This window comes from Poecilia reticulata, chromosome 3 (assembly GCF_904066995.2).
Source record: "Poecilia reticulata chromosome 3, P_reticulata-male-v2, whole genome shotgun sequence".
Taxonomy (NCBI): Eukaryota; Metazoa; Chordata; class Actinopteri; order Cyprinodontiformes; family Poeciliidae; genus Poecilia; species Poecilia reticulata.
The window spans coordinates 9,739,954-9,765,763 of NC_088832.1; the positions used below are offsets into that span (position 1 = coordinate 9,739,954).

A 25,810-nucleotide genomic window follows, 5' to 3' on the forward strand; every position below is an offset into this window, starting at 1 on the left:
GTCATGTCTCCAATTGCTCAATATGGATTTATGACAATGTATATAATATATTCCAAAAACTATAAAAAGGCAGGAAGGAGAAATCGTACTGAGAGTGGAAACTTGGCCCAGATGAGAACAGACCAGACTTTCTGCCATGCTGCATTGTGTCACAGCAGAAAGTCCCACTATACAATACACTCTGATGATTGCTCTGTATTTGTGATAACAGCTGCATTGTCGTTCAATTGAAACAGTGTGACTCAGTAAAACGAATCACACTGTCAAATATTCTGGGAAGATCTGACCTTCCTGTAACACAGTACAAACCGCAGAGCAGCTTCCTCACTCTAAACCCTCCCTTTTTCGAAATAATTAACCAGGCTGTTTATTTAGCACGCTCACACCAAATATGTCTTCACTACGCCAGGAAGGATATTACCTTTCTGCTTTAGTGATCCGAGAGCTTTTCATTACTGGAAGGATGGATGACGGAAAGCATTCACGATCGAGACCAAAATGGAGAGAACGTACGAGTTGACGTCTTTTAAGTTTTGTTTTGCTTTATTGCAGTCAAAAGGGAATGAGGCTGTCGAAGCAATATTTACATAAAGACCACCCAGTGAGCTCCCATAGCAGTCACTGTTTGTTCATTTAGAACGACTCCTAAATATCCAGCACGTCATTACGAGGTTTGATGGGAATATTTAACACAACACTGGATTTCTCGGATGCTGAGACGCAGTAAGGAAGAAAAATTATGCCTATATCATTGCAAATATTGAGAGGAAAGTTGAAATAGTTGCTAGAATCTGTCATTTCTGATGCCTTTAATCTGTAGATGGTGATGTGCGTTTATCTTTAGAGCGTAGATCACAATGAAAAATATGCATTCCCTTCTCCCTGAGCATGCTGAAAGACTTTGTGATGTGATGATGTGTGTGTGTGTGTGTGTGTGTGTGTGTGTGGCTGCAGACGGAGGGACCCAGTAGGAGGAGATCTGGTGCTGGTGCACCCTGTCCTGTCAACACGACCGTGTCAGGTTCAAAAAGACCCGCAGCTACAATGAGAGAGCCGACCCGCTCCCTTTAGTAGAACAAGATGTGACTCAGATGTACAGCTGAACGAGCAGCTTTGTCTGTGTACGCTAAACCAGACACAAAATGGGTTAAACTATACTAAATGTGCAGTAAGTATCCAAGTTTGATGCTGCAACAAACCGTTTGCAAAGTGAAATTAATCTGATATTTTCGGTATTTTGTGCTTTCTCAGCCCAAAAGCAGAGAGGGAACTGATTCCTGCCTGACGACAGCCATTAGATATAAAGAACTAAAGAATGATGGCCATTATTTCACCCGTGTAAAAAAAAACAAGTGTTGATATAAACAGAAAGTAGGGTATCAACTCATTCAGGGGATGACCAATCACAGCTCCACAGCATAGGACCAATACTTTCATACTGACCCAGAAATCTGCGAAGCTTAAATCAGAAATGTCCAGGAAGTTTATTCAAAACCTATTAGGTGTTTGGGGAAATGGAAAGTATCTGCATTCTCACCTCAGCCAGCTTGTAGGGAACAATCAGCTTCTCTCCCACGGTGACTGTCTTCCTTGTTGTCAGAGCTTCAAACAGCATCTCCTCTTTGACCTGGTATCAACACAGACACGGATAAAAATCGTGACTTTCCTGCCACTTTCTATTAGGTTTGCCCTAATTGTAGTGTTTTTTAAAAAGCCTCACTTGCAGATATATATATACATATATGTATATTTTTGTCTGAGAAGTCGCTAAATATAGTGACAAAGTCGCTAAGTTGGCAACAGTGGAGTGACTTGGTAACCATGTACACGACCTGGCAGGAGGGTCTGAGAGTCACGTCTCTCCACGTTTCCTCTGCCATGAGAGAGTGGCTGACTTTCAGATCTTTGTGGAGGTAGATAAAATCAATTTCACATACAAGTATTGAATTTGAATGCAGAACTAAAAAAATAAAGTCTTTATTCAAAAAAAAAAATAAAGTGACAAGAGGACCTAAAACAGCTCATTCTGAAAGGAGCTGAAAATAGGCAGAACTGATCAGACTAACATCTCCTCATCCAAGAATGATTTTGTGCAAAAAATGTAATGAGTATATTATAGAGTATAGACCTATCCTAACCTGTTCAAGGAAGTAAAGCAGATAATCCTTAGCAAAAGCAGTGAGGATTTAAAGTTAGTTTCAGATAAGAAGTGAAGTAAAACTCCTCTGCCGTACCTCCAGCAGCTCTGAGACAACAGGCAGCACCTCAGGGTTACAGATGTCGATGGAGTCATCCCTGTAGGTCTTCCTCTTGTAGCGAATGTTTCCCAGGTGAAGGATGGCCGACAGCAGAGAAAAGATCCTGTTTCACACATCGTGAACAAACGGAAAACAATTTAACCCTGGTCAGAAAGCGTCAGGATAGGAAAGCCCCACTGAACCTTCGGTTTTCCTGCGTCACTCACTGTTTGCGCGTGGCAGGGAGAAAGCCCACCATCTCCATGGCCAGCTGGAGCCTCTCAAAGTCATGCTTCAGGTCCTCTCCTTCGACGGTGAAGCAGTCCTACAAGAAGCAGAGCCTGGCTGTTATCAGGCCCTACATCCACTGGGAGCCATCAGGGCCAACAGCAAATTACAGTGAGCTCACTGAAGCCTGCTGACGTCCACTCGACCTTAACGTATCTTAGCATTCATCAAACTTATCGCAAAAAAAGAGGCTTGAAATAGATCTTTGGAGTTTACTTTGTAACTGGGACTGAAAATAGCCAGGTTGCCTGAAGGAGTCAAAATAAGTGACTCCTGCCAGAACAGGCTATGATCAGGGCTCTCTGGGTCAAACCAACACTCCCGCCTGATGTGCAGAGCGACTTGTGTGCACATGGAGTTGAAAATCTGGCCTGGCTTCCTCCTTAAAACGAGTCCGCAGAATTTTGGCGAGCCGTCAAGAGAGCAGAGAGGAGCCGTGATTTATGGCTTTGTTTGTGTCTAAGTGATGTATGACAAACTAAAATAGCTGGAAGGAGAAACGGGGGGTGTTTGACTTTAGGCAACAGCAGCAACGTGTGGAAAAAGCTGCAGATTTAAGGTCATGATTGGACGTAGCTGATGCTAAATTAGCACCGTACAGCACTTACACTAGAATCATGCAGTCACTCCAATTATAAAAAAAAAAAGAATCTATCATTATAATATTGCTAACATAAAATGCTTAGCAGCCAAAAATAGTTCAACATGAAATTGTGGCTGAATCTGGGTTTGTTTGTTTATGAGAGGACGATAAGCTAACCACAAAGTTAGCGTAGCTTCACAAATTCATTGTAATCCAAAATTTCTTAACTGCAGCTATGATCACAAATTATCACTCCCTAGTTTCAATCAATCAGAGCAGAAACTCCGACTGACATTACCGCAGAAAGGAACCACCTCTAAACTATTTGTCGTTTCTTTTCAGTGAGTCAGACTTCCTTCTGATCCTTTAAAAGCGTTGTTGATCAGCAGTTCTCCAGATTTCCTGAAGGTCTGTCAATGATTTTACTTTTTTGGGGGGGACTTTGCGTGACTTCATATTTCCTCCTCACTCATCTTTTGCCCATTGCAGCATTTTGTGGTAGAACGAAATGAAGTAAGAAAGTTGAGAATAAATGAAGTTCTACAGTGGATGATTGGAAAGCTGTGTCTTTAGCAAATAGTAAAGATCCATCATTATTTAGTTGATTAACTATCAGCATATTGGTGTTATTATACAATTTACGATCTGCTAAGACGTTCTATCTTTGATTTTTTTTTGCTGATTTAACTAAAATATGTTGGAACAGATGTTTTAAAATCAGGTTGTGTCAATACAACATGGTTTGTTACAGGAGATTAGGAGTCTGCAGATAACTCATAAGTTACATTTAAATCCTCACTTTAGCTAATTCACACCTTCTGACTATTATTTTTCATACCATTGTACCCGAGTATTGGGTATAATTTCTCGTAGTTCAGCATCCAGCCATGACTCTCGTATGGCTTCATTTTATTCTATATTATTAAATATCTCCTGTTAATAGATATTATTCGCTGGATCAACGTCACATTTCCTTGAAGCAAATTCAGTAGAGAAAATTACTCTAAATGATTGGTTGTCAAATGCAAAAGGGTTAATGGCGCAAAACTGCAAAAGTACAAAATGGCAAAAGATTATTTCAATTACAAAAAAAACACATTTCTGAAATTTCCTTGACTTTATAATAATTTCAGGCATTGGACTGAAACAGCCTGAAGAATTATCAATCAAGACATAAAAATAAATATTGTTGTTTCCCTGATACTTTTCTAAAGTTTTACATTTTTATTTACATTTTTCATAATGTGAAATAAATACCACTCACGGACATTTACAATAAGACAGTGTACTTTAGCAATATTTTAAAGTGGAAAACGAGAGTGGGGAGGAAAAACAGAAAGGAGAGAACACAAAGACCAAATACACAACCGATTACAGGCAGTCGTTTTTGATCACTAACCTTTATCAATCCAGCATTTCCACAGCGAGTGTCAATTCACTCAGGTCTAAAAGCTGAACAGAAATGGGTCATTTTACCAGGATCATATTTCAAAAAGTTCTGTTTTCAAAACTGCTAAAATGTTTAATCGCTTTACTTTTGAGATTTTAAAGATTCTTTAATGCAAGTTTTGTCTGGCTGCATGGTGCATAATGCTGCACACTTTGGATCAGCTGGCTGAAAGATGGGTAAACTGGTTATTCCATAATCATAAAAAAAGAACAATGTTTTAAAATATTTCTGGGTGCATAAAACAGTCGGTAATGAGAACACAGGTGGATTAAATGCTCTGTTTGAAGTGGAAATGCTGGACTGGGAATGATCAAAATCAAAACAGGCAGAGAGAGAGCTACTGTGACTAGACATACCAGCACAACGGAGGGGAAGGCAAAAACAAACCGGGCTAAAATAAACATAAGTTAACCCAAACCAGGAAATACCCCAAAAAGCAACAAAACCAGTGGAGGAAAGGGGCTTTGGGGAGAGGGTGTGCAGGAAAGGTGTGGCTTGTTCCCAAAGCGTTCAGGTGACATTAAATCTAATCCCCCAGCCCCCAAACGGTGCAGATAGTTGACACTCAGCTGAGGCTCATATACTGACCGGTTCACTCTCACAGTAACTGTCCCAGTGCGGACGGCTGCTTGTCTTTGTCATCTGGAAATGTTAGGGCAGAGTTCACAGGCAGCGGGGTCAGGGTTAGACGGCGGCATGTCAACAGAGAGGCTCAGACATTTCAACAGCAGCAGAATGACCAGCTCATCACGGTGCAGATTAATGCTTATCCAGTCTGACTGAATAACACAATTCAAAGCGGAGGAGTAAACATCCATACACAGTAACACAGAGCAGCTAGTAGAGACAAACGGGGAAGAAAGCAGGTTAACACATCCTTTCTTTATGTACTAATCACAGTAAATGATGAATTACTGCCTGTCTGAGCCATGAGTTTTTTTTATTTCCTGTTTTAAAAATGTCTCAACAAAATAAATTAAGAAGATTATGATAAAAAAAAAAAACATTATTATTCTAATATGATCTAATATTGGATCATATTAGATCTAATATCAGGTATTCAGGTTATTACACAAGAAGAATTTGAAATGACCTTCAAGTCTTGTTTTAAAATAAACCAACCCTGCTTTGTCTGAGCGTTCTGTCGCTGCTTCCAGCATCACAAATCAATCAATCAATCAATCAATCAATCAATCAATCAATCAATCAATCAATCAATCAATCAATCAATCAATCAATCAATCAATCAATCAATCAATCAATCGTTGAACTCTTTGCCGTCTCATGACCACATGGAAAATAACATGTACAGTCTATTTCTAAAGTAATTTAGTGAGCTCATCATCATTTGACCATCATCTATCCATTTATTAATCCATATAAATATGAATCCATCTGCTCTTCACTCCATCTAAATCTAGGTGCATCTGTCTATTAATACATTCGTCTTTATATTCATTCATCTGTCCATCTATCTATACGATGTATTTTCTGTAGGTGTAGTATTTAAAGCCTGAAGTCTACACAAATATTTGTCATAAATACATAGCTAACATCACACATTTATGAAAAAAATGCAGAATTTTAAAATGAAAAATGCATAGAAATGCAGTCAAGACGTGACTGTAGCTTAGAAATGATCAATACTGGAAAAAAAAGAACCAGACACTGGAAAGATGAGTGTGATACAGAATATGTAATTTCATGTAAATCTGTAATTTTTCAAATTAAAATTAAAAAAAAGAAAATTACTTTTTTAGAAAACTCTGGCAACATGAATTGTGAAGGTTGTGTGTTTGTAAATATTTGAATCATTACTATATACTCGACAGAGCTTGCACTTAAAACGAGTCACTAATATATAGTTTTTCATTAACACTAAAACAAACAGGCTGCTTTAATTTAAAAACCCACAAGGCTTAACCTCAACAAACTTTAATTCAACTGCATTTCTGGGTGCAGGAGCAAATTTGTGTTAAGAAAAATACAAGAAACCCTAAAGGACACATAATGAAAACTGACAAAAGAAAAGAAACGGCAATAAATCTGGATGGCATGTCACAGCCGATCAGGTGGGGTTAAAGGTGCAAGAGGTGCATTTTAAGCTCCACAAAACAATGCGCTGAAGTAAACCAATGGGATGTGAACAACATGCAGCACACGAATGTATCCACGTGTTTGCATGTGAACGCCGGCGGCTGGGAGGAATGGGAGGAATTCCCTGCTCTCCTCTGCGTAGGTGGAGGAGGAGGTGGGGGAACCGGGTCCCTGGTTGTCATATCGTGACTATGAAAGCCCAGAGGCACAGAGGCAACAAGTTTTATAGGACATCCGCATTCCCTATGTTTCATGTGTTCTTATGCGAAACTCGTTTTTGTGGCAAGGAACACAACAAAGCTTTTTCCCCCCTTCCTCTTATCCCGTTTTATGAGTCAGAAAGCATGTGCTAAAACCTACCTAACACATATGCAGAAGCTATTACCAAAAATACTCCCACAAAAGCAAAGCAAACAAATTAAGCGGCTTGTGTTGTGGAAGTAGACGAGGGAATTAAGATGGTAAATATCCCATGTGCTTGCGAAGGAAAGGGTAATTAGTTTGTGTTAAAAAGCCACCGAGAGCGTTTCCGATGTGTCCCGACTTTTTGTTTTCCTGCGCCTGGACCCTGAGAATGATGAACTGATGGCAGAAAAACTAAACAGAAAGTATGCTCAACACATGGGAAACATTTATGGTGCTATAAAAGCCTCTACCTGACTGAGGTAATGATATTCTTCAGGCTTCTTAAGGTGAAAGGCTTTTCTTTCTTCTTCACTCGATCCTGCCAGCAGGTAATAAAACACATGGTAGTTTCTAAGAAAAAGAAGAGGAGGAAAGAAAACACGTCATAAATATATAGATGGATGATTAAGTAAATGGTCTCGGAGTCCAGAAACACTTTCACTAAAACAGTAAAAAAGTCTTTTCACATCTTTTTTTTTTTTAAGTAGTTTGAAATCCTTTGTTTTCCATCTCTGCAAAAGTCAATCAGTTTGGTGAAATAGTTTAACTGCTCACACAGTGAAAGTGAGCAGTTTCACCTTAAATTTACAATACTCCCATTTAATATTTAACAAAGGAAGCAATCTCCTCAGACTTTGATTTGTGATTATATTGTGAAATTTTGAACTTATTGTTCTCACACATTTAAATATGATTTTTATGCTGTGGATGTCAAGACCCTAAAATTGCATATATTTGTTTATGTCTGTCAGACATTCTGAATCTGATCTCAGTGCAGAGGTACTTACCGCTCATTGTGCTCTTGATAGACCAGTCTCGACTTCTCCAAGAGGTATTTTTCTACATACGCCCTGTATGAACAGAACAATACCAAATACAGCTGAGACCAAATTGTACTTTAAATAACAATCAGATTGTAGATCCTAAATGCATTTAAATTGAAACTTTTGTCAATAAATCCCATGTTTTTGGTCCTTTAGTTGCCTTTTCAGTTTCATATCCCAAACTGTCAGTATTAACCTACATACCAATCAGGGTAAAATGATTCAAAATGTATTTTATCACAGTTTGTCTCAATTATTACAGGATGTGGTTTGAATTATGTTTTATTGCATCTTAAAGTATGATTTTATTACATACTGCAGAGTTGCTACATAATGAGGTGTTACAAGCTCCCTGCACAGAATCTCTATCAGATTCAAGTCAGGATTCCTGCTGAGTCAACCTCAAATATCACTACTTACAGACACAGGTTGATCAAATCAAAACATTCAAATCTGCCATCGACAAATAATTAGAGAGAAAGTAGTAGAGAAAGTAGGTTTGTAGAAAGCGGTAGATGCTTGTCCTTCTTACCCTCTCACAGTGCCACTCTCCTGGTAGTTCACCTGAATGAACTTGCCAAAGCGACTGGAGTTGTTATTATGTGCTGTTTTTGCATTCCCAAACGCCTGCAGGGGGGAAAACAGAAAGATGCGATCAGAAAAAAAGAAAACTGACAAAACTGTAATTTATTTTTATTTTTTCATTTCACAGAAGTTATTGGCAGAAAGGGTCAGGTTGTGAGTCGACTTTAGGTGTGCACAGTCTTGATGCGAGTCGAGTGTGGAGAATGATCAGCCTCATGTCGGATTACCTTGAAGCGGTCACGGTTAGAGAGCACACATTTTGACGGCTCGGTTAAGACTATGTCATTCTGACGGAGATTAATAACAGATTGCCAGGATGTCTTAAAGAAGGCGTCGGACAAATTGCCAGAGGAAGACTAAAGAAGGGCCAAGAGGATAAGGGGGAATCTTCAGTGAGTAATGAGATCCATGTGGCCGTGTGGAACATGTGTAGTGGTGGTGCTGCAATAAGACAAGCCAGTATTTCCCCTCATAGCTCTGTTTTTGTTGTATGGCTGCCTGGAGGGGAAGTAAGCTTTTTTTTTTTTTTTTTACCATATATAAACTCTGAAGTTATTTGTAGCTCCACCACAAGTAAACAAATTCCTCTGAGAAGCACTAAGAGCTGTCTAAAGCCTCTCGTCTGTGAAAAGGGAAAACACCCCTCCCTGACCTCGCCCTTCACCGAACGCTGCTTACAAACACACTCCAAGAAATAGCTCCAGCGGTAATGAAACTATGACCACTTAGTATTTGTCCCAATACAACCAAAACTGATTGAAGGAAAATATACTCACATTTATTTATTTATTCCAGTTTCCCAAACCTGCAGACTAAATAATGCAAGGCAGCAGCACTAAGTGTGGAGAAGGCTAGCTAATAGTTGCTAGCGTATCAGGAGATGATGTTTTACAATGCTCACTGGTCAGGTAGCCTGGTAAAAACCAGTCCTTCACAGTTCTACGATTCTCTTCATACAGAAGGTCTGGAGTCTAAACTTTTGAGAAACGATTATTTGCTGGAGGCGTTGAGCTTTTAAATGTTACCCAATCACTAACGTCTGGCTGTGAAGTATGTAATGTTCGATGCTATGATGCTCACCAGAAATTGCCTGCACTCTGAATAACCATCTGCCACTGTCGTTAAGGTTAATTCAATATTTGGAAGCATGGCTAACACATACTGAACGGCGAATTCGTTCACTTCTTCCACTGCCATCGTTAAAACTACAGACCGACTGCAAAAGTCATCATTCACAACTTCTTCTGTTCGCCGATTGGCCAGGTTCTACTGGAGGAATCGAGGTCAATGGGAGAAATCTCAGACAGAGCAGTGAAGTGAGAAGAGAAGGCAATGGGCAGTCACCATGTTTGAAGAGCTGGAAGGAGTTTTGTGTACCACCCTGTACTGGTGTTACACCTGGTAGATATCATACTATCAAGACAAACTTTGTTTACCACCAAGCTAAAAAACATTAAGATTCTATTGGCCCACAAGGTCAAAATGAAGAACATATTTCCGATATTTCCAGAGGTGCTTGCTGTTCGTGGCACCCTCTCTCCGTGAACTGAGCTGACCTGCTTGGTTCAGTGACTGCAGGTCAGACGGGGACAGACCAACAACAGTTTCTCAGATGATGATAAAAAAATTTCCAGCGTCTTTAGCCAATAAAAACCAAGCACAGCAGCTCTCACACTGCTGTCAGGTCACAGACCCCAGGTACTGGGAGCGTTTCTGGGCTTTTTGTTAACATTCAGCAGGAAGCAGGATGTGGAACAACTAAAACACAGAAAGCTGATTTATGTTTGAGCTCCGGTTCGTTCTTTCACCTGCTCTGTGTAACAAAGGTGAAAAAGGCCAGATTCTCAGATTCTTAACGCATGAGGAAATAGCTTGACGGTATTTATGCCTCAGCAACATTCAAATAATTTGCAGAAGACCAATTAAGCAATCAATAAATACATTTTAAATGCGCAAGTTAAATTGAGAGAGATCTCAAAGCAAAGTTGTGATTTCAGAAACTTCTCCTTTAAGACTAAACATTTTAAAATCGCTCGGCAGGCTAACCACAACAATGCATATGTGTCCATTCTCCTTCTTGCATGGCCTGTCCAGAACTATTTAGGAACATCTCTGTCACCAAAGTCCAAAACTACAAAGCATTTGGGTAAAATAATACTAATAACATTTTTAAAAGATTCTAATCTTCCCTGCTCTCAGTCCCACAGTGTTAGTGGGACAGCAGGACTGACTGTGTTTAGACAGACATGATTCCCACCACTTCAGTTACTCTAACGGGTCAACAACATTATTCTTGGCCTCAGACCACAGAGCGAGCCAAAAGGCAGAGCAGTGACAGACTTGAGGCGGTGCCAGCGTGTTCAGGGTGTAATGTGTCTGAGTGCAGGCTCACAGTCAGGGACACTGCCACAAGGATGATATTTAAAAAAATAAAATAAAAAAGAAACCTGGATGTCTAGCTATGGATCAGTCATGCTGGGATATGATTTCTAGTTTTGCGTCAGAATTAAAATTAATATTTTATTTCCCCCATTCTTTGATCCAGAAGACATCAAGGTAACAGGATTTTAATCCAGCACCTCATTTCCAAATTAAAAGATATTTATCCCGAAGACAGGGGTTTTCTGTGCTTTCCTAAACTACCATCTTGTACGTCCGTGTCGTGACCTGAATTTATTACTCAACATAACAGAATAAAAGTGAGTCACGCAACTGATCCAAACGTGGACATGTCTGGGATTTTTTTTTTTTTTGGCTACATATGTAGTCTTTGTTTTTTCTTTTGATCTTTTAAAACAGGCACACAGTAGTTTAAGCTTCTACATAAAGATTTGTGCTCGCTTAAAGTACAGTATTGTTACCGTATGTTTATGTAACGATACTCTGAAAATTTGTATATCAGGTTTACTGGAGACATTCTCAGTTTTTCTGTGGATTTTGGATCTTTTTCACTCAATTTCAGTCATTTCAATTTTCAATTTCAACAGATCTTTATTATTTTTTATTGTTTTACTAAACCTAAAAGAAAAAGCTAAGTAAATTCTGTTGAATGGTTCTTTTCTGAACTGATAATAGTGGGAACTCTTGGCTTAACTGCATTTAATAAACAAGAAGAAATGATTTCTCAGTATTTGACCTGCTCATTTCAATCTTTGGTGTATTTGTAAATATAATATTTTTATACTAAACACTTGACATAAGACTATAAGTTACTAATATAAATTCTAACGTGTGTTATTACACATGAAAACAACTTTGTGAAGAAGCTACTTAAGGTGGGATTTTAAATGTCAAAGACAACAGTTCGGCAACTATAGGTTGAGTTTTGTTGTGATTCTGCAAATTTTGTCCCCCAGTTGTTATTTTTCTCATTTTAAAAAACATTTTTACAAAACGTCATCATGGTCAGCTACAAAGATTGGGCAGAAAAATAAACAATAAAAAACAGCAGCCAAAGCTAAAGTCTAAAGGAAATCTTTAAAGCACAATCGGAAAATATGCAGAACTATTGACAAAAACCTTTTGAAACAAAGTTTGGCTCCTGATTGCAAGTAAAATAAAAATCAGACATTGTTTAAAATCTCAGTGCCACTCTGCATGTTTTACAAGAATCTGAACCTCAAGTCAGACATTTTCAATACAATGTAATCTCCAACAGAAACTGCATTTAAGCAAATGCTCCTAGTTTCTTTGGAATCAAACTAGTTTTTGTCATTACTTTTGATGCCGTTCTGCACAGAGTACTTAGCTATCGAGCTGATTCAGTGACCTGACCTTAAATGGGACGAGGATGATCTAATTTGCGGTTTCTTTATTTTTAGGCATCGTGTTTTTGCACATCATCAACAGCTTGGAGGAAATTTTCACGCTGCCTTGTGTTTAGGGATCATGTGAGCCACACTGGGAACAGCTTTGTTTTTGTTTTAAAGCCCTTAAATCAAATGGGTTGTGACATAAAAAGAAAAAAGCTTTCCTCTGACCACACTTGGATTCTAGGACGTGCCACCAAACGTTCAGTGTTTCTTCTCCCAGCAGCCCAACGGGGGAAAATGACCCAAATCTGAATCAGTCAAAGAAAGCATTGTTCATTTGACCTCTTCATATCCTACTCCATGATTTCCACCAGCTGACTCCCCCACTGCAGCGACTGCACAGCATGACGACAACCATGCAAAACCACTACCAAGATGACCCTTCGTACACGCAGGTTACTTCCTTGTGGTGTGGTGTGTGTGGGCCCGCTGCATTGTCCCAGGGCCAATTCATAACTGCGACCCTTGTAATCTTAAGGCAGAGTTTCCCTGGGTGGATTGTGGTCGGTGTGGTTGTTTCATCACAGCGGTGAGAGGTGCAGTCATGGGTTCTAGCCAAGAGAAAGCACAGTGGGCTGTGGGTTCTGGCGGTCACTGCCGCTGTGTTAAATATCTGAGCATGGAGTACAGGCCGGATTTACGGACTGGTGGGGGCACAAGTAAAGCCTGGTGGCCCGCCAGGCTTGTAATGCACTAGGGGAAACTCTGAAGCCTATTGTAAAGTTTGGCCCAGTGTACAGGTTTAACCTGCCATTGTAAAACATGGAACATGAAATATAAGCAGCACTCATCAGTAAATATTATATATTATGTTGGATATATATATTACAGCAGCACTCATCAGTAAACAACTGCAAACAGTTAACCATGATATTTCAGTATTTACTGAAGTCAAACTTGCTTTTGTGTCTTATTAACACTAAAATGATGATTCAGTCAGATAAATTATCCAGAAATCAGAGGTATTATACCCAACAAGTCATACTTTCCTTCAAGGAAAAGAGCAGAATAAAATTAGAGCTAGACTGAGTTTAGTCAACAGAGGTCAAAGGTCAGCTGGTTCTTTCCATCTTGGAAAAACAGACTCTTCTAATGCATTTCAAGCACAGAAGCTAGGTTTAATACAGGGGACAAGAACTAAGAAATACATAAAATATGCAAAGAGTTTCCTATTAGATCAATCTTCTCGTCAAGCTCTCAGCTGATTACTCAAAAGCAAGACAAAAACAGGCGGCTTGTTACCGGAGCAAAGCTTAAATAAACTATTTGGCCAAATCCAAAAGTCCTCTTATGTTAGTGAGAAGGAAGTACGCATTAGACACGGTGATGGAGTTAAAAGGCAAAGCCAATAGAAAAATAATTGCGGCTCTCCGGCTCCCCTCAGCCATCAGAGACATCTTTTATACAACGTAAACCTCTGAATTAAAGCTGATGAGTGGAAAACATTCCTCAGTCCAAGCCCCCCTCAAAGACAAAAGCAAAACACAAACTGTACTCATATTGAAAATTAGCAAATTAACTTCCCCTGCCATCCGGTAAACGGTCGACGTCTGGATGAATTTTTCAAATAAGACTGTATCCTTACCCTTGGGCACCGTAAACAGGCCCACGAAATTTCACCGTTTAAAAAGTGAGACGGTTAGCAGGAAATTGTGCGGACAAAGGAACAGCCACAAACCAAATACTGCAGGATAAACATGCGAGAATTTATTTGAGGAAAATCATCTGGAAGGTATGGAAAGGCTGGAAGCGTTATTAGCAGATTCCTCACTGAACGTGATGCTGGAATGTCAAATTCTGAGCCAATTACTGCAAAAGATAGAACGCCACTAAGCAGCAGCACTTTGACCAAGAATAGAGAAATAATGTAGAAATTCAGAGACAAACAGAAGGCCTCATATCGCTCAACACAAAAATATTCTTAGGCAACCATAAAAAGATCTACAAGGATGAGAGTTCTAAGTAGGAGAGCCCTGATTGCAGAGTTCTGCTCTGATCTATAAAAAGCCTGACCTGCCAGTTAAGATTTTGGTTGATAAAAGTCACTAAATACAGCAACAATGTCGCGAATTTGGGAGCAGTCTGTTACTGTTAACTGTGAATCTGCAGATCTCCACCACATTTACTTTTTCTCGTGACGTTTTCTCACAGAAAACCAAAACGTTGGTGTCGGGGAGGGAAAGGACGATCGCTGCATCTCTACTGAAACCGCATTCCTAATGCTAATCTCTCATCTCATTCAAGAGTTTGAGCTGATGGCAAAACTTGATAATTTTTTTTTCCTCACACTGCGTCAGTCGGTTGTGTTGCTAAGCCATACCCATTCTCACTCCTCCTGCCATGCAAGTACTAATTTTCCTCTGCTGAACTTCTGGCCTCGTGTTACATAATCCAATCTGCATCATACAGCATAACAGAGCCACTGTACATGCATTACACTGCGCAGAGATTCCTCCAAGTCAGATGGAAAAAAGGCCAGAAAAACTAACAGGACCAGCAAACTCCTGGCTTGAGAGCAAAGCTTTACGAGTTGTACAGAAGAAAAATACAGTAGTGTTTTCTGTTGATAAGATTAGCTAAATTGACAGGCACAGAGAGGGAAGAGGATGAAGAGAAGGTACAAGGACAGCAGAGAGGGAGGAAAAAAGGCTAATAAAATTTCATTTCATGTTTTGGGTTTATGCATTTTATTAGGATAAAAGCCAGAGGTGGGTAGATAAGTCAAAATTTGTGGCACAGCATATTTTTACTTAAGTAAAAGTAAAAACTAGTTGGTAAAAAATTATCCAAGTAGTGACTGATCACGACATCAAATTTAATATTTAAATATTTAAAAATGATGTAATCAGACAGACAAAAATATCAGGATACGGACAAATTCTGGCGTTTTTAAGGCTAAATAAGTAAGCACAAATGCATAACATCTGCAAAATAGTCAGGCATAAGAAAATTTTCCAAATCCCCTTTTATCCAACAAAAAATGATGAAATACTTACAGTACATAATGTATGTATGTTAGAAAAGGGTAAAATACTTCAAGTCATAATATATACAATTACCGAATATTTACTTTATCTCCAAATGACGCAGTAGATGGAAGTAGATGGAAATAATGAAGTTTGTGTGCAAACAAAAACTTTCACTTAAACTGAGTCTCTGTCTGGTATCTGTGTTAAAAAGGAGTTTGAAGAACAGAGTCACTCTGTTCTTCATTCAGAGTAATTACTCTGTTCTGGGTAGAGTAGTCAAAATTTTTATTGAAGTAAGAGAAGCAATACATTACTCAGACGTGAAAAGTTTTGACTTGTTTTAACAATTTAATACTTTATCCTTCTTTTTGACGGAAACTTGAGAAATTGTGTTTTTTCAACATTAGCAAAATACAGCAAGAGACTTGAACATATTTGTAGTGGAAATGCAGGTGTTGACTGTATATAAAAGCTTGAAAAAGTAAAACGTGTAAAAAAAAAAAGCACAACTGAATCCACTTGTCATCCTGCTGATGATGGAAGAGCAGGGTGTCCTCCACCATCAGCCTCTCCGCAGCGTTGGAGAGAAATGCAGTCGTTCCTTCCTCTCAGCCCACTGAACTCTGAGTCACTCCACCAACAACTCCAAGAGACAAAACCTGATTGTTGGGTCTGACTGACCACAGCGCCCACCACAATGCTCAGCCACCAAAAATAAGCGGCTGAATATATTAGCTTACATCGTGTGTTATCATTTGCTAATGACAGCTCTGACAGGCCCACCGACTTCGCTCGCATTGAGCCTCGTGCTGCAGCGCACAGACTACCCCCATCCAGCTTGAACGTCTGCCAACAAACTGCAGCACAACAGACATGGGCGCGGCCCGGGTCAGTCTCCTCGTCCAAATGTAGTGACGTTATGAAGCCACTAAGTCCAAGTGATAACTTGAATAGAGACCTCTATCAATAATAAAACCACAGAGTGTTACTTTTAGGATAACATTAAAGTGTCACGCATCCGGTTAAAAAAAAACAGATAAGATATGAGTGGCTCTAAAAAGAAGCACAATGAAGCTTATGAAAGCAACTCCCTAAAAAAAAATAGAAAGAAAAAAGTCACTACGTTTACATTACTACGCATCTGCGACATAAAGGCTCTCTTCAAAGATTTATTGGATGCAAACAATTATTTTCCCTCTAATTTTTTTTTCAAAAGTCTGATTACATAAGCAAACTCAACTCTGAAGACGACTGGTTAAAAGTAAAACTCTAAAGTAATCCTGTTGTATTTTACTGCTACGTTTGGCTCTGTAGGTGGCAGCGTGAATCTGGTGTGCCAATTTATCTACAAGGAGGAAAAAAAAGTCTGTGGTAATAAGTCTTACATTGATTGATGAATCAGGTGAGATCATAAGAAAATTAAATGACACATGGCGAACTGCCATTATGAGTGACTGAGTTGTGTCCAGGATCATAATGAAACTGATAAAATTATGAAAAACAGAAAGTCAAGTTACAATCACAACTGGATAGAGTTTGATTGGCAGAACCTTCCTTTTTTTCCCCAGCATCTAAGCCGTAGATCCAACACCAGTCAAAGCAAAGCTGGACAGAAAAGCACAGAATCCAGAACCATTAGTAATGGACTGGCTGTCAAATAGCAAATGACTGATATAAATGTGGGACCATCTTGCCAGAGAAGGAAATAAAACACAACCACCATACAAATATGAAGAGCTTTAGTTTTTTGAGGGACTTCAGTGAGTTCAGCCTGTGGTGGATTTAAATGTATGAAAATATCAAGTTGTTTAGGTTTTTAACAGAAGTGGCAATTATGTGTCTGCATTATTAATGCTTTTTAAAACTTGTTGGAATGTATTCAAACATTAACTATAACAATTTTCACAAGTTTGGGCTGGATTAAAAAAAATATTATTCAAGAAAACGAAAACTGCTCCACCATTTCACATTAAAAGTTGCAAAATAAAACATGAAAATTAGAGAGACTGCAGAATAATTAAAGGCTTGTTTTTTTAAATGGTTTGAACAAATGTTTACATGTCTGCGCTCTCTAATGATGCAACGTTCCATTTGCATTCCTCGCTCAGAGCCTCTCAACGCGTTTATTTCGTTGGCTGGGTGGGGATAACGTCGGGTTCAAGTACGCCTGTGAACCCCTGAAAGACGTTGAATGAGTCACACGCCAGTGCGTTTTATTGGTCAACACGTGTTTATTTATGGGATGGGAGCAAACTAACTTTACAGAGTATTACAGGAACACATTTTAAAGCCCAAGTTACCGAACATAGAAGTTCACTCCGAGCTGTTAGTAGTTAGTTTGCTTGATGGTTAGTTTTGCTTTTAAAACATTTTTGATGTTTTGTATGCAAGTGAATCTAGATGATATGAATATATAGCTGCTGTTCTTCACGCCAGCACTTGATATGAATGTAAAGAATGATCTGTACTCTACCGATCTGGCTCAATGTTGATGAAGTTCTGCCAATAAATAGTATTTGCACATTTCATAAGTTTTCTTTCATGAACTTTCAGTCCAACAGTTTCTACATCACAATTTGTGTTGGGAATGTATTCGTACCGACAACCTGCACCGCAGTTTTATAAGCAGAGAAAGAATGAGAACCATCTGCCTGGTCGATCGTTCGGGACCCGACGTCAGTTCAAAACCGACTGAAATCAGGCATCGGTCATGGAGTCCTACATCAACCCAGAGCGTTACAGTGCTCTAAAAACAGCTCATTCAAAATCTAAAATGTTTATATGAGAGTGTTTTACATCTGGAATGCTTCATAATAACATACAGCACTTTAATCAGTCTAAAACCAAGCTGAGTAATTAGGCAAATTTGGTGGCATTCCACTCAGCTCTTCGCTTTGAAGACGGCCGCCGGCTGAGTGACCAGAGTCAATTTGTCAGCCTGTTCAGGATGTGTTTAACCAGCACTGAGTAAATGTGCTCTGCCTTTAGGAAAACAGGCCTATCTGTTAGAGCAAACACTAATCTCTGTCACACATGCCGCCCATGTCAATAGGGGATTTCTCTTCATTGAGATAGCGGTTTGGCTCGTTAAATGTTTCAGTCACTCCTTCTGCAGAATAGGTGCTTCTCATTATCTGACATTGTGTTGCTAGTGACATTAAAAGATGAGAAAACAACATTGCACAAAAAGTCAGTCCAACTGGGAGGTGGTCTCGGACCAGATCGCGTTTATACAGGAGCAATCTGGGATTACCTCGGCGTCCTGCTGGAAGACGACTAACGGATCCAAACAAACCCAGAAGATCAGCACCAAACGGATATACGGACTTGCTGTGAAAATGATCTGCAGCTCATTTGAATATATGCTAAAGCTATGGCGCGATTCAATCAGGAAAAAAATAAATAACTTTATTAAGATGAGCTCTGATACAAAAATGAGAAATCTAAAGTAATGTTTTTAAATGTAGGTCTTTATTTTGAGACAAAAAGTAGTTCATAAAATGTAGGGGGGAAAAAATGTATTTTATACCATTTTCTTTTCCTGCAAAATTTACATTGAATTTCTACAAAGGATAACACTAAAATGCCAGTAATATCTTTTTAGAAACTCTGAAATCCATGGATTTTTTACATTAATTTCCATCCAAAAGGAAAAAACAAAATCAATCCACCTTTTGCTATATTTTATGCTTTGTTTTATATAATAAAAACAGAAGGAAAATGGCCGTTCTTTAAAACTGACAACTTATAATTGCAGACAAATATCTACTCTCAGAAATGCATTTATTTTATTTTTTTATAAAAGTCTTGTGATGTTTTCAGCTCTAAAGGTTTATCTGCCTGCACTGAAATCAGATTGGCTCTTTAGGCTGTAAAAGTTGCAGACCCCTGGCGTACATGTACGGATGGGTTTACCTGGATTACCACACATAATTGTGGGTAACAATAGTCAGCATTGGTCTACAGAACCTTAAATGTTTTGCTCTGTCTTATGCGTGCTTCTGCGATTTGTGTGTGGCTTTGTCTCTGTTTTTGGAGGTGTGCCATGGGGGTGGCTCTGTGACGTGGTGAAAGATATCCGGAGCCACAGAGAAACTTTAATCCAACTCTTTACATTTTGGCTGAGTGTTTGTACAAACACGGCGAGCCACCGCTGCATTTCCAGTTGACAAATGTCCCACCTCAGTAGAGTCTGTGAGCACCAACGCCCAGCATCAAACAAACAATACAACCACCTGTTTGTTAGTTCCCCCATGTAGAATTTCAACGTTTTGGCTAAGACTTTATGAAGCCAGTGAGAAAATGAGTAAAAAAAAAAAAAAAGTTCCACTCAACGCTGAGCTCATAAAAACTGGAGCTGCTTGCAGTCCAGACATCAGCAGAAAAAGAGGAAATGCACGAGGCGCAGAGAGAAGCTTCCCAAATCTGGCCGCCATACAGTGAGCTGGAATGTTACAGTGAGGGGGAGTGAGAGGTGGGGACACAATGTCCTGGAAAACACTGAGCCACGTCCCAGTTTACGGTGTTCACACATGGGAAGTCGGGAAAACGGCAGAAACTGCAACAGACTTTGGACTAATTATAAGTCAGCTTTGAATCAAATTCTTCCAGAGCTGAACATTTAAGACTGCTGTTTGTTGCCGTTGCGAGTTAATGGGGTGTAACCAGAACTGAAGAAAACACTAAAAACAAAAGAAAAGAGTGGATCAAAACAACATTCTTAAAAAGGATGAGGTAACTTTTAACAATGAGTTCTGTAGTTCTCACTCCTTAAAGCTGCTGCTTGCATTTTCGAGGTTGGGGGGGGGGGGATCAAACTGACAAATATTTATTTCACTTGGCTTTTCTGAAAAGCTGACTGACCTACATATACGGCCAAGCGCTTCCTGAGTTTCCTGGCATCTTCAGCCGCCTGCAGCGGAAATCCAAGTCGAAGTTCACCTTTGATCAAATCCATCCAACAGAAATGCTGATTTACTCCACTAGTGGAGGGTGTCTTTTAATATCAAAGTGTTGCCCTCTTAAAAATGTACTACAATGGTGCTATTGTTTTACTTGCGCAAACAATACAAAAACGACCAACGTTGGCCGAAACCATTCCCATCCTCAGAACCTTTATTCTGCACTTGGCACAGATGAAAATAGTAGGTCCATTAAACACTGAAATGTGTTGTCCACTAGTTTTTTTAAGGATCCAGCCACAGACCATTAGAAAGGAAACAATTAGTCTACCTTTGTTTTCTCCCTCTTGTAAATACTATGAAGTTCACAAGAACTAGAACTTCAAAAAAAAATACCAAGATGGAGCCGTTTAGCAACAAAACCTTTAGGTGGGTTTGGTGTACCATAAAAGGAAAAGCAACTCTCACCCATTGCCAACTACGATATTAATATCCTTCTTAATGAATATTAATAAAATCTTAATAAAAGAGCAGAAATACTGTCTTCCATTGACAGACAAAGATTCACCCTCTAAAACACACAAATAGAAAAAAAAACTGATCATCAGATAAACTGTTTTATGTGCAACTTAGTTGCATCAAAGGCATCAGCAGCTTCCTGTTAGCCACTTATGCTAATAAAATCCAGTTAATGTTCAACTCAAGTTGACAGATTAAATGTCCATGGGTGTGTGTGTGTTAGTTATACCCTCCAGCATGTGTATGTTGACCTCTCTCATTACCCAACACCAACACAGAGCAAATCTCCGTCCACACGGCTTTCCATGCTGGAACAAAGTCGCAACAGGTGGTCCAGTCGCAACCCGCTCATATGTGCGCCGCATGTCCACCGTTAGCTTGGAGTTAAACTGTGTTAACAGGCTGCAGCCAGGTGTGGCAGGTGACTTACTGTAGCACAAGCTCAACACTAAAACTAATCCACCTGGTCAGGGCAGAAAGGGGGTCAATCCAATTAGTTTGATCTGGGAGACATAAACATCAGCCTGTGTGTCTAGTTCGGTCCCACAGAAATCATCAGGATTTCTGTTCTAGACACACAGATGTGCTCAACCATTAAAATAAGACACACTACTGTCCTAAAAAAGCTTCAGAAGAAGAAATAAAGGTCGCAAATCAGCTCTTGCTCAAAATGTTAACATACATGAGCCCTATTGAAATCTGTCAGAATTTAAATTCAACCACACACTAAACATTTGAAGTCCTTTTTAGCATGATACAAGAGGGGAAAGCCAGCAAAAATGTGTTCAAGTTAATCTTTCAAAGGGTCAAAATTCAGAGTCTGTTTATCACAGTAAGGGGAAAAGTATGTGGTATAATCTCCAAAACAAAAACACGCTAAATCATAAAACCAAACTGCAATTTCTGAAAATACGGTACAGCAGCCACGAAACAAAACTGGATGTAATTCCAAGAGAAACTGGTCAGGGAAGCTGCAATGACTGACAACAGAAAAAGCATCTGCGGGAATTTCTGCCAAGAACTGGTTTTGTTCTACATGTGACAACAATCTTCTCTATAATCCATATTTCTCTACTAAGGAGACGGGTTTCAAGACAGAAGCCTTCCTTACATCCAGGCCTGGCAAAAATCTTTCAAAACCTTGGGTATGAGGAAGAATGAGCAAGAATCTGATGAAACCATCCCTGTACCCTTGGGAAAATATTCAAAAGTTAACTTTAGAGTGAAAACCACACTATGTATCAAGAAAAAGTAAAAAAACAGGGGTTACTTCAGATGCACCTGGTGTTTATACGTTAAGGTAAGGTTTTCTTCGACCAAAGAAGATTTAAGTATTAATTTAATTGCATGCACATTTTTCCAACCAGGTTCTCATCACTGCTTAAATATTAATGCCTATTTCCAGTGACCTGGACAACAGCTGACATGAAAATCTGTGGGGAGAAAAAAATCCTCATCGTGAAATCAACTAATCTACAGACAAACTACAGGAAAATGTACTCTGCTGCATATGGCCAACTGGAATAATCTTTCCATGAGCGATTTGCTCCGGGGTAACATCCCTCATGTTTTCTGCTCCTTTCCAGATGTCTGCACTTTTCACACAAAGTTTTATTGCACCACATCTGGACATGTGGGAAGCACAAGATGACCACAAACTCCACAGCAGATGAGAGCCTTGCAAGAGAGAGAGCGAGAGAGAGAGGTCACCTGCAAGGATTTATGCAAGTCAAGTGCGGAGGGCAGGGTGCACTTTCAGCATTTATGCAATAGTCAAACTCAGGGGTCAGAGGTGAAGGAAGGAGGACTGCATATTCTAAAGGAGCCGTCAGCTGGGGCTCAAGAGTCAGCAACATGGGTGAGAAAAAAAAGGTTATGAGTAGGGGAGAAATGATATCGTCGCTGTTGTTTTTTTTTATTTTTAATCAAACGGTTAAAAAAAAATTAATTCATTCTCCATAACTTGACTCGTCCTGGTCTGAAAGGTTTTAGACTTATTCAGAAGATTTTTAGGCATTTTTGCAGTTCTGTGACTGTACTCGCATTTTATTTATCTGGCAGCATTTTTCCAAACTTAAATATCGTTTGCATTTTTAGGTATAAAACAGATAGATATCTAGTGCACATATCTCATTTGAAACCCTTTTAATGACTCTGAGCTGAGTTCTTCCCAGTACAAAGTGGTGAGAACTGGCAGCCCACTCCTCCAATGTTAGCATAGCATTAGCATAATTTAGAATCATCTAATGTCCCGTATTGACCACATCTGTGATGTATGACACTAGATTACCATAGCAACAGCCTCCCATTCCTGTTTGAAATAACCTTAGAACCAACTAAAGCTACATGTAGCTTATCTAGTAAACTTGTTTTAGAAAAATGGAAAAAAAAAAAACCCAACATGCCAATGAATGATATACTGTAATTGTTTGATGGGAGAAACATATGTCCTCTCACTGCAACAATTCAGCTTAGTTGCTTTATAAATTGATAACATGAAAAGAAAGGAAGCTGGTTCCCCCCAGCTTTGTGTTCGGTCCTTGTAAGCTGATCAAGTTCAGGTTATCAAGCTAGTGGCTAATGTGCTAGAAACACATTAGCCAAGTTGGCTTTACCAACTTTATAATAAACCAACACTCTAGTATGCAGGGCCCTAAAAATTTTAATCGAGATTCTAACATAAATTCTAAATGAAAAATTAACCACATAATGATGCTTTTAAATAAAATATTGGGATCAGGCTAGCAAAACTAGCATGTCTGTCGATAAAATAAACAACTTACTCAAAAAGAATAAACTAGATATACAAATAAGATGTATTAAATTTTATCTAACTTTTTTTTTTTAACATATAATTCAAGATTAAATAAGGGAATTATTCTCAATCTTCAAACCCAAAAGCTGATTATCTGTCAACAGTATTTGAATTACTCAAATAATTTTTCTTTGGATAAACAATCCTTGAAATTATTACTTAAGAGAAACATGGTCATGAGCTTTCGTAAAGGAAAGAGATTATCAATAGTTCCACCTTATTACCAATGTGAATTAAGTCTCAAAACTATGATCTCATCCAAATTTTCCATAAAAAGATTACATCACAACTAGAGGCTTTAAGAGCAGCAGAAATCTCTTAAGGACTCCAGACACCACAGCAGGTCCACTATAATTGTATTTGGCATCACCGCTTCTACGTCGTTTAAAATAATGGCTTTTCTGAGCGTCTCGTTCCAGCGTGAGGCGCTGCTGCAGGTGCAAGTGGGGCATCAGAACAGCTGACAGCAGGTGCTGACTGGGACATTGAAGGGGGCGATGTTGACGAAGCACCTGCAAACCGCAGCATAAATGAAGAGCCTGTGAATGGAAACAAACAGGCACATTGTCGGACAGCTGCCGACGAGCAACTTCACTGGAAAACGCTAGCAGAGCTAAAAGAGATGAATAAGCTTGTGTTTTCCTCCCAAAAAGGTAGTGAGAGCAGACAGAAGATACAAATTATTTCCATAGTTGGAAAACTTAGAAAATCAAAGAAAATAAGGACTTCCTTTTGAGAGCGGCTGAAATAGTTAACCGTAGCTAAGCCGTCATTTATCACTGAAGTGAGCCACTGTTTTCCAGCTCTTTGTGTAAACCCTGTAGGTCTAAACAACTTGTACTTTCTCTGCACATCGTAAGCCAACCATCTAGATGATAGATCAACTTTTGCCCAATCTTGTCAAAACACAAACTAAACTCAGTCACCATAAGAGCCTTAGTAACCCCTCAGTAACCTTTGACATCATGTAGCCACTGAGCATAGTTGTGCCTTTTACAACAGATAGGATGACAAAGCTGGAAGAGTATGTGCTCTTGCCCTTTTTTTTTGTATACAGTTTCAGGGGAAAAAAAAAGAGCCTGGCACTGGGGTGCAGAGATAAACACAAAGTGAAAAGCTACAGCTGCAGCTGCTTGAATTCTTCATTTTTCAACTGAACGAAATGCGAAACACTGTAACTCTGCAGAAATTGATACTTCTATAAAATACAGGAAAGAACAAGGGTTCTGAAATAAATCTACATTTGCAAAATGTACACGTTTATAAATTTGCTGCCTGCTTTCTTAAATAAAGAGGTGGTGAAATAAGAATGAGAACAACTGGGGAACTTTTTAACCATCACAGACGCTGATGGCTTTCCTTGTTTGGAACAATGTAATCTAAATGGTATGTAAATATATTGGGTTACAATAAGCTGAACACCCTGAACACAGAGATGTACCAGTCAGCTTTTCCTTTCAGAAAGCGATTTCCAGTTGTTTTTTTATCCGTTTGCCGATCCATTATTACAGATTCCAATCCAATCAACAGCTTGAACTTTCACACATCATTTTTGAGCAAAATACAAAAATAAACATCCAGGATTAGTGACATGTGGCTTAATGCATAAATTGGGAAAATGTTGGAATTCCTTTATTTCTTAAACCCAAAACTATTAAATCTCATTATTGTTTAATTTAGCAAATAGGAGTAATTTTGGTAATTCTAACTGGCCTAAGAAAGTAACATTGTGGTCTGATTTAACTTCAGACACCGATTAAAAAAAGGAGTGTGTGCGTCTTTTAATAGGTGTGTGTAAACCTCTGGTTTCAAATGTCTCGACTTTTGAAGAAAAAATAAAATTGGCCAGATCAAACCTCAACAAAAACAGGAAGTCGGTATTATCTGGAAACTCCTGGTTGGTACATCTTTATTTCTTATGTTATCAACAAAAAACATTTCTAATATGTCTATTTCAAAAACGTGCCATAGGCCGTGTGACAGGTTCACCGTTCCATGCATAAGATAAGATAAACACCAGAAGGGGAGCTTTTTATGCCTTGTTATTTGTCATGGTTCTGATTTACTACAGATCACTAGTGTTTGTGTTTATAGCACAAAAGAAAGAAGAGCATTTATTGCAAATGTTGTTGAGTCATACCGGCAGTAATCGAGGCTTGACAGGGACCTTTAGGATTTTACTGCTCTGTTTCTGTTTCCTTCAAGAGTTTCTTTTCATGTGGAAGATGAGTCATGTCCAGTCATTTCCTGGGATTTGTCTTAATGAGTCTGAGTCATGACAAGTTCCAGGTTTGTAGAGAGCAGCAGGAGGACACAATCATTTAA

At 39.0% G+C, this 25,810-nt stretch overlaps 1 protein-coding gene across 8 annotated transcripts in view; it reads right to left on the reverse strand.

Annotated features, from left to right (window-relative positions):
- myo9aa (myosin IXAa) overlaps positions 1-25,810 on the reverse strand; it is a 103,527-nt gene that overhangs the window by 46,448 nt on the left and 31,269 nt on the right. For 7 of the 8 annotated variants that reach the window (XM_081605030.1, XM_081605025.1, XM_081605029.1 and 4 more), the window contains exons 3-9: positions 8,417-8,511; positions 7,849-7,911; positions 7,312-7,411; positions 5,147-5,200; positions 2,465-2,562; positions 2,235-2,361; positions 1,538-1,627 (exon numbers count right to left, since the gene is read on the reverse strand). In XM_081605030.1, coding sequence (XP_081461156.1) covers positions 1,538-1,627; positions 2,235-2,361; positions 2,465-2,562; positions 5,147-5,200; positions 7,312-7,411; positions 7,849-7,911; positions 8,417-8,511 — 627 coding nt within the window. The remainder of the gene's footprint in view (positions 1-1,537; positions 1,628-2,234; positions 2,362-2,464; positions 2,563-5,146; positions 5,201-7,311; positions 7,412-7,848; positions 7,912-8,416; positions 8,512-25,810) is intronic. The other variant, XM_081605027.1, reaches the window with a different exon arrangement.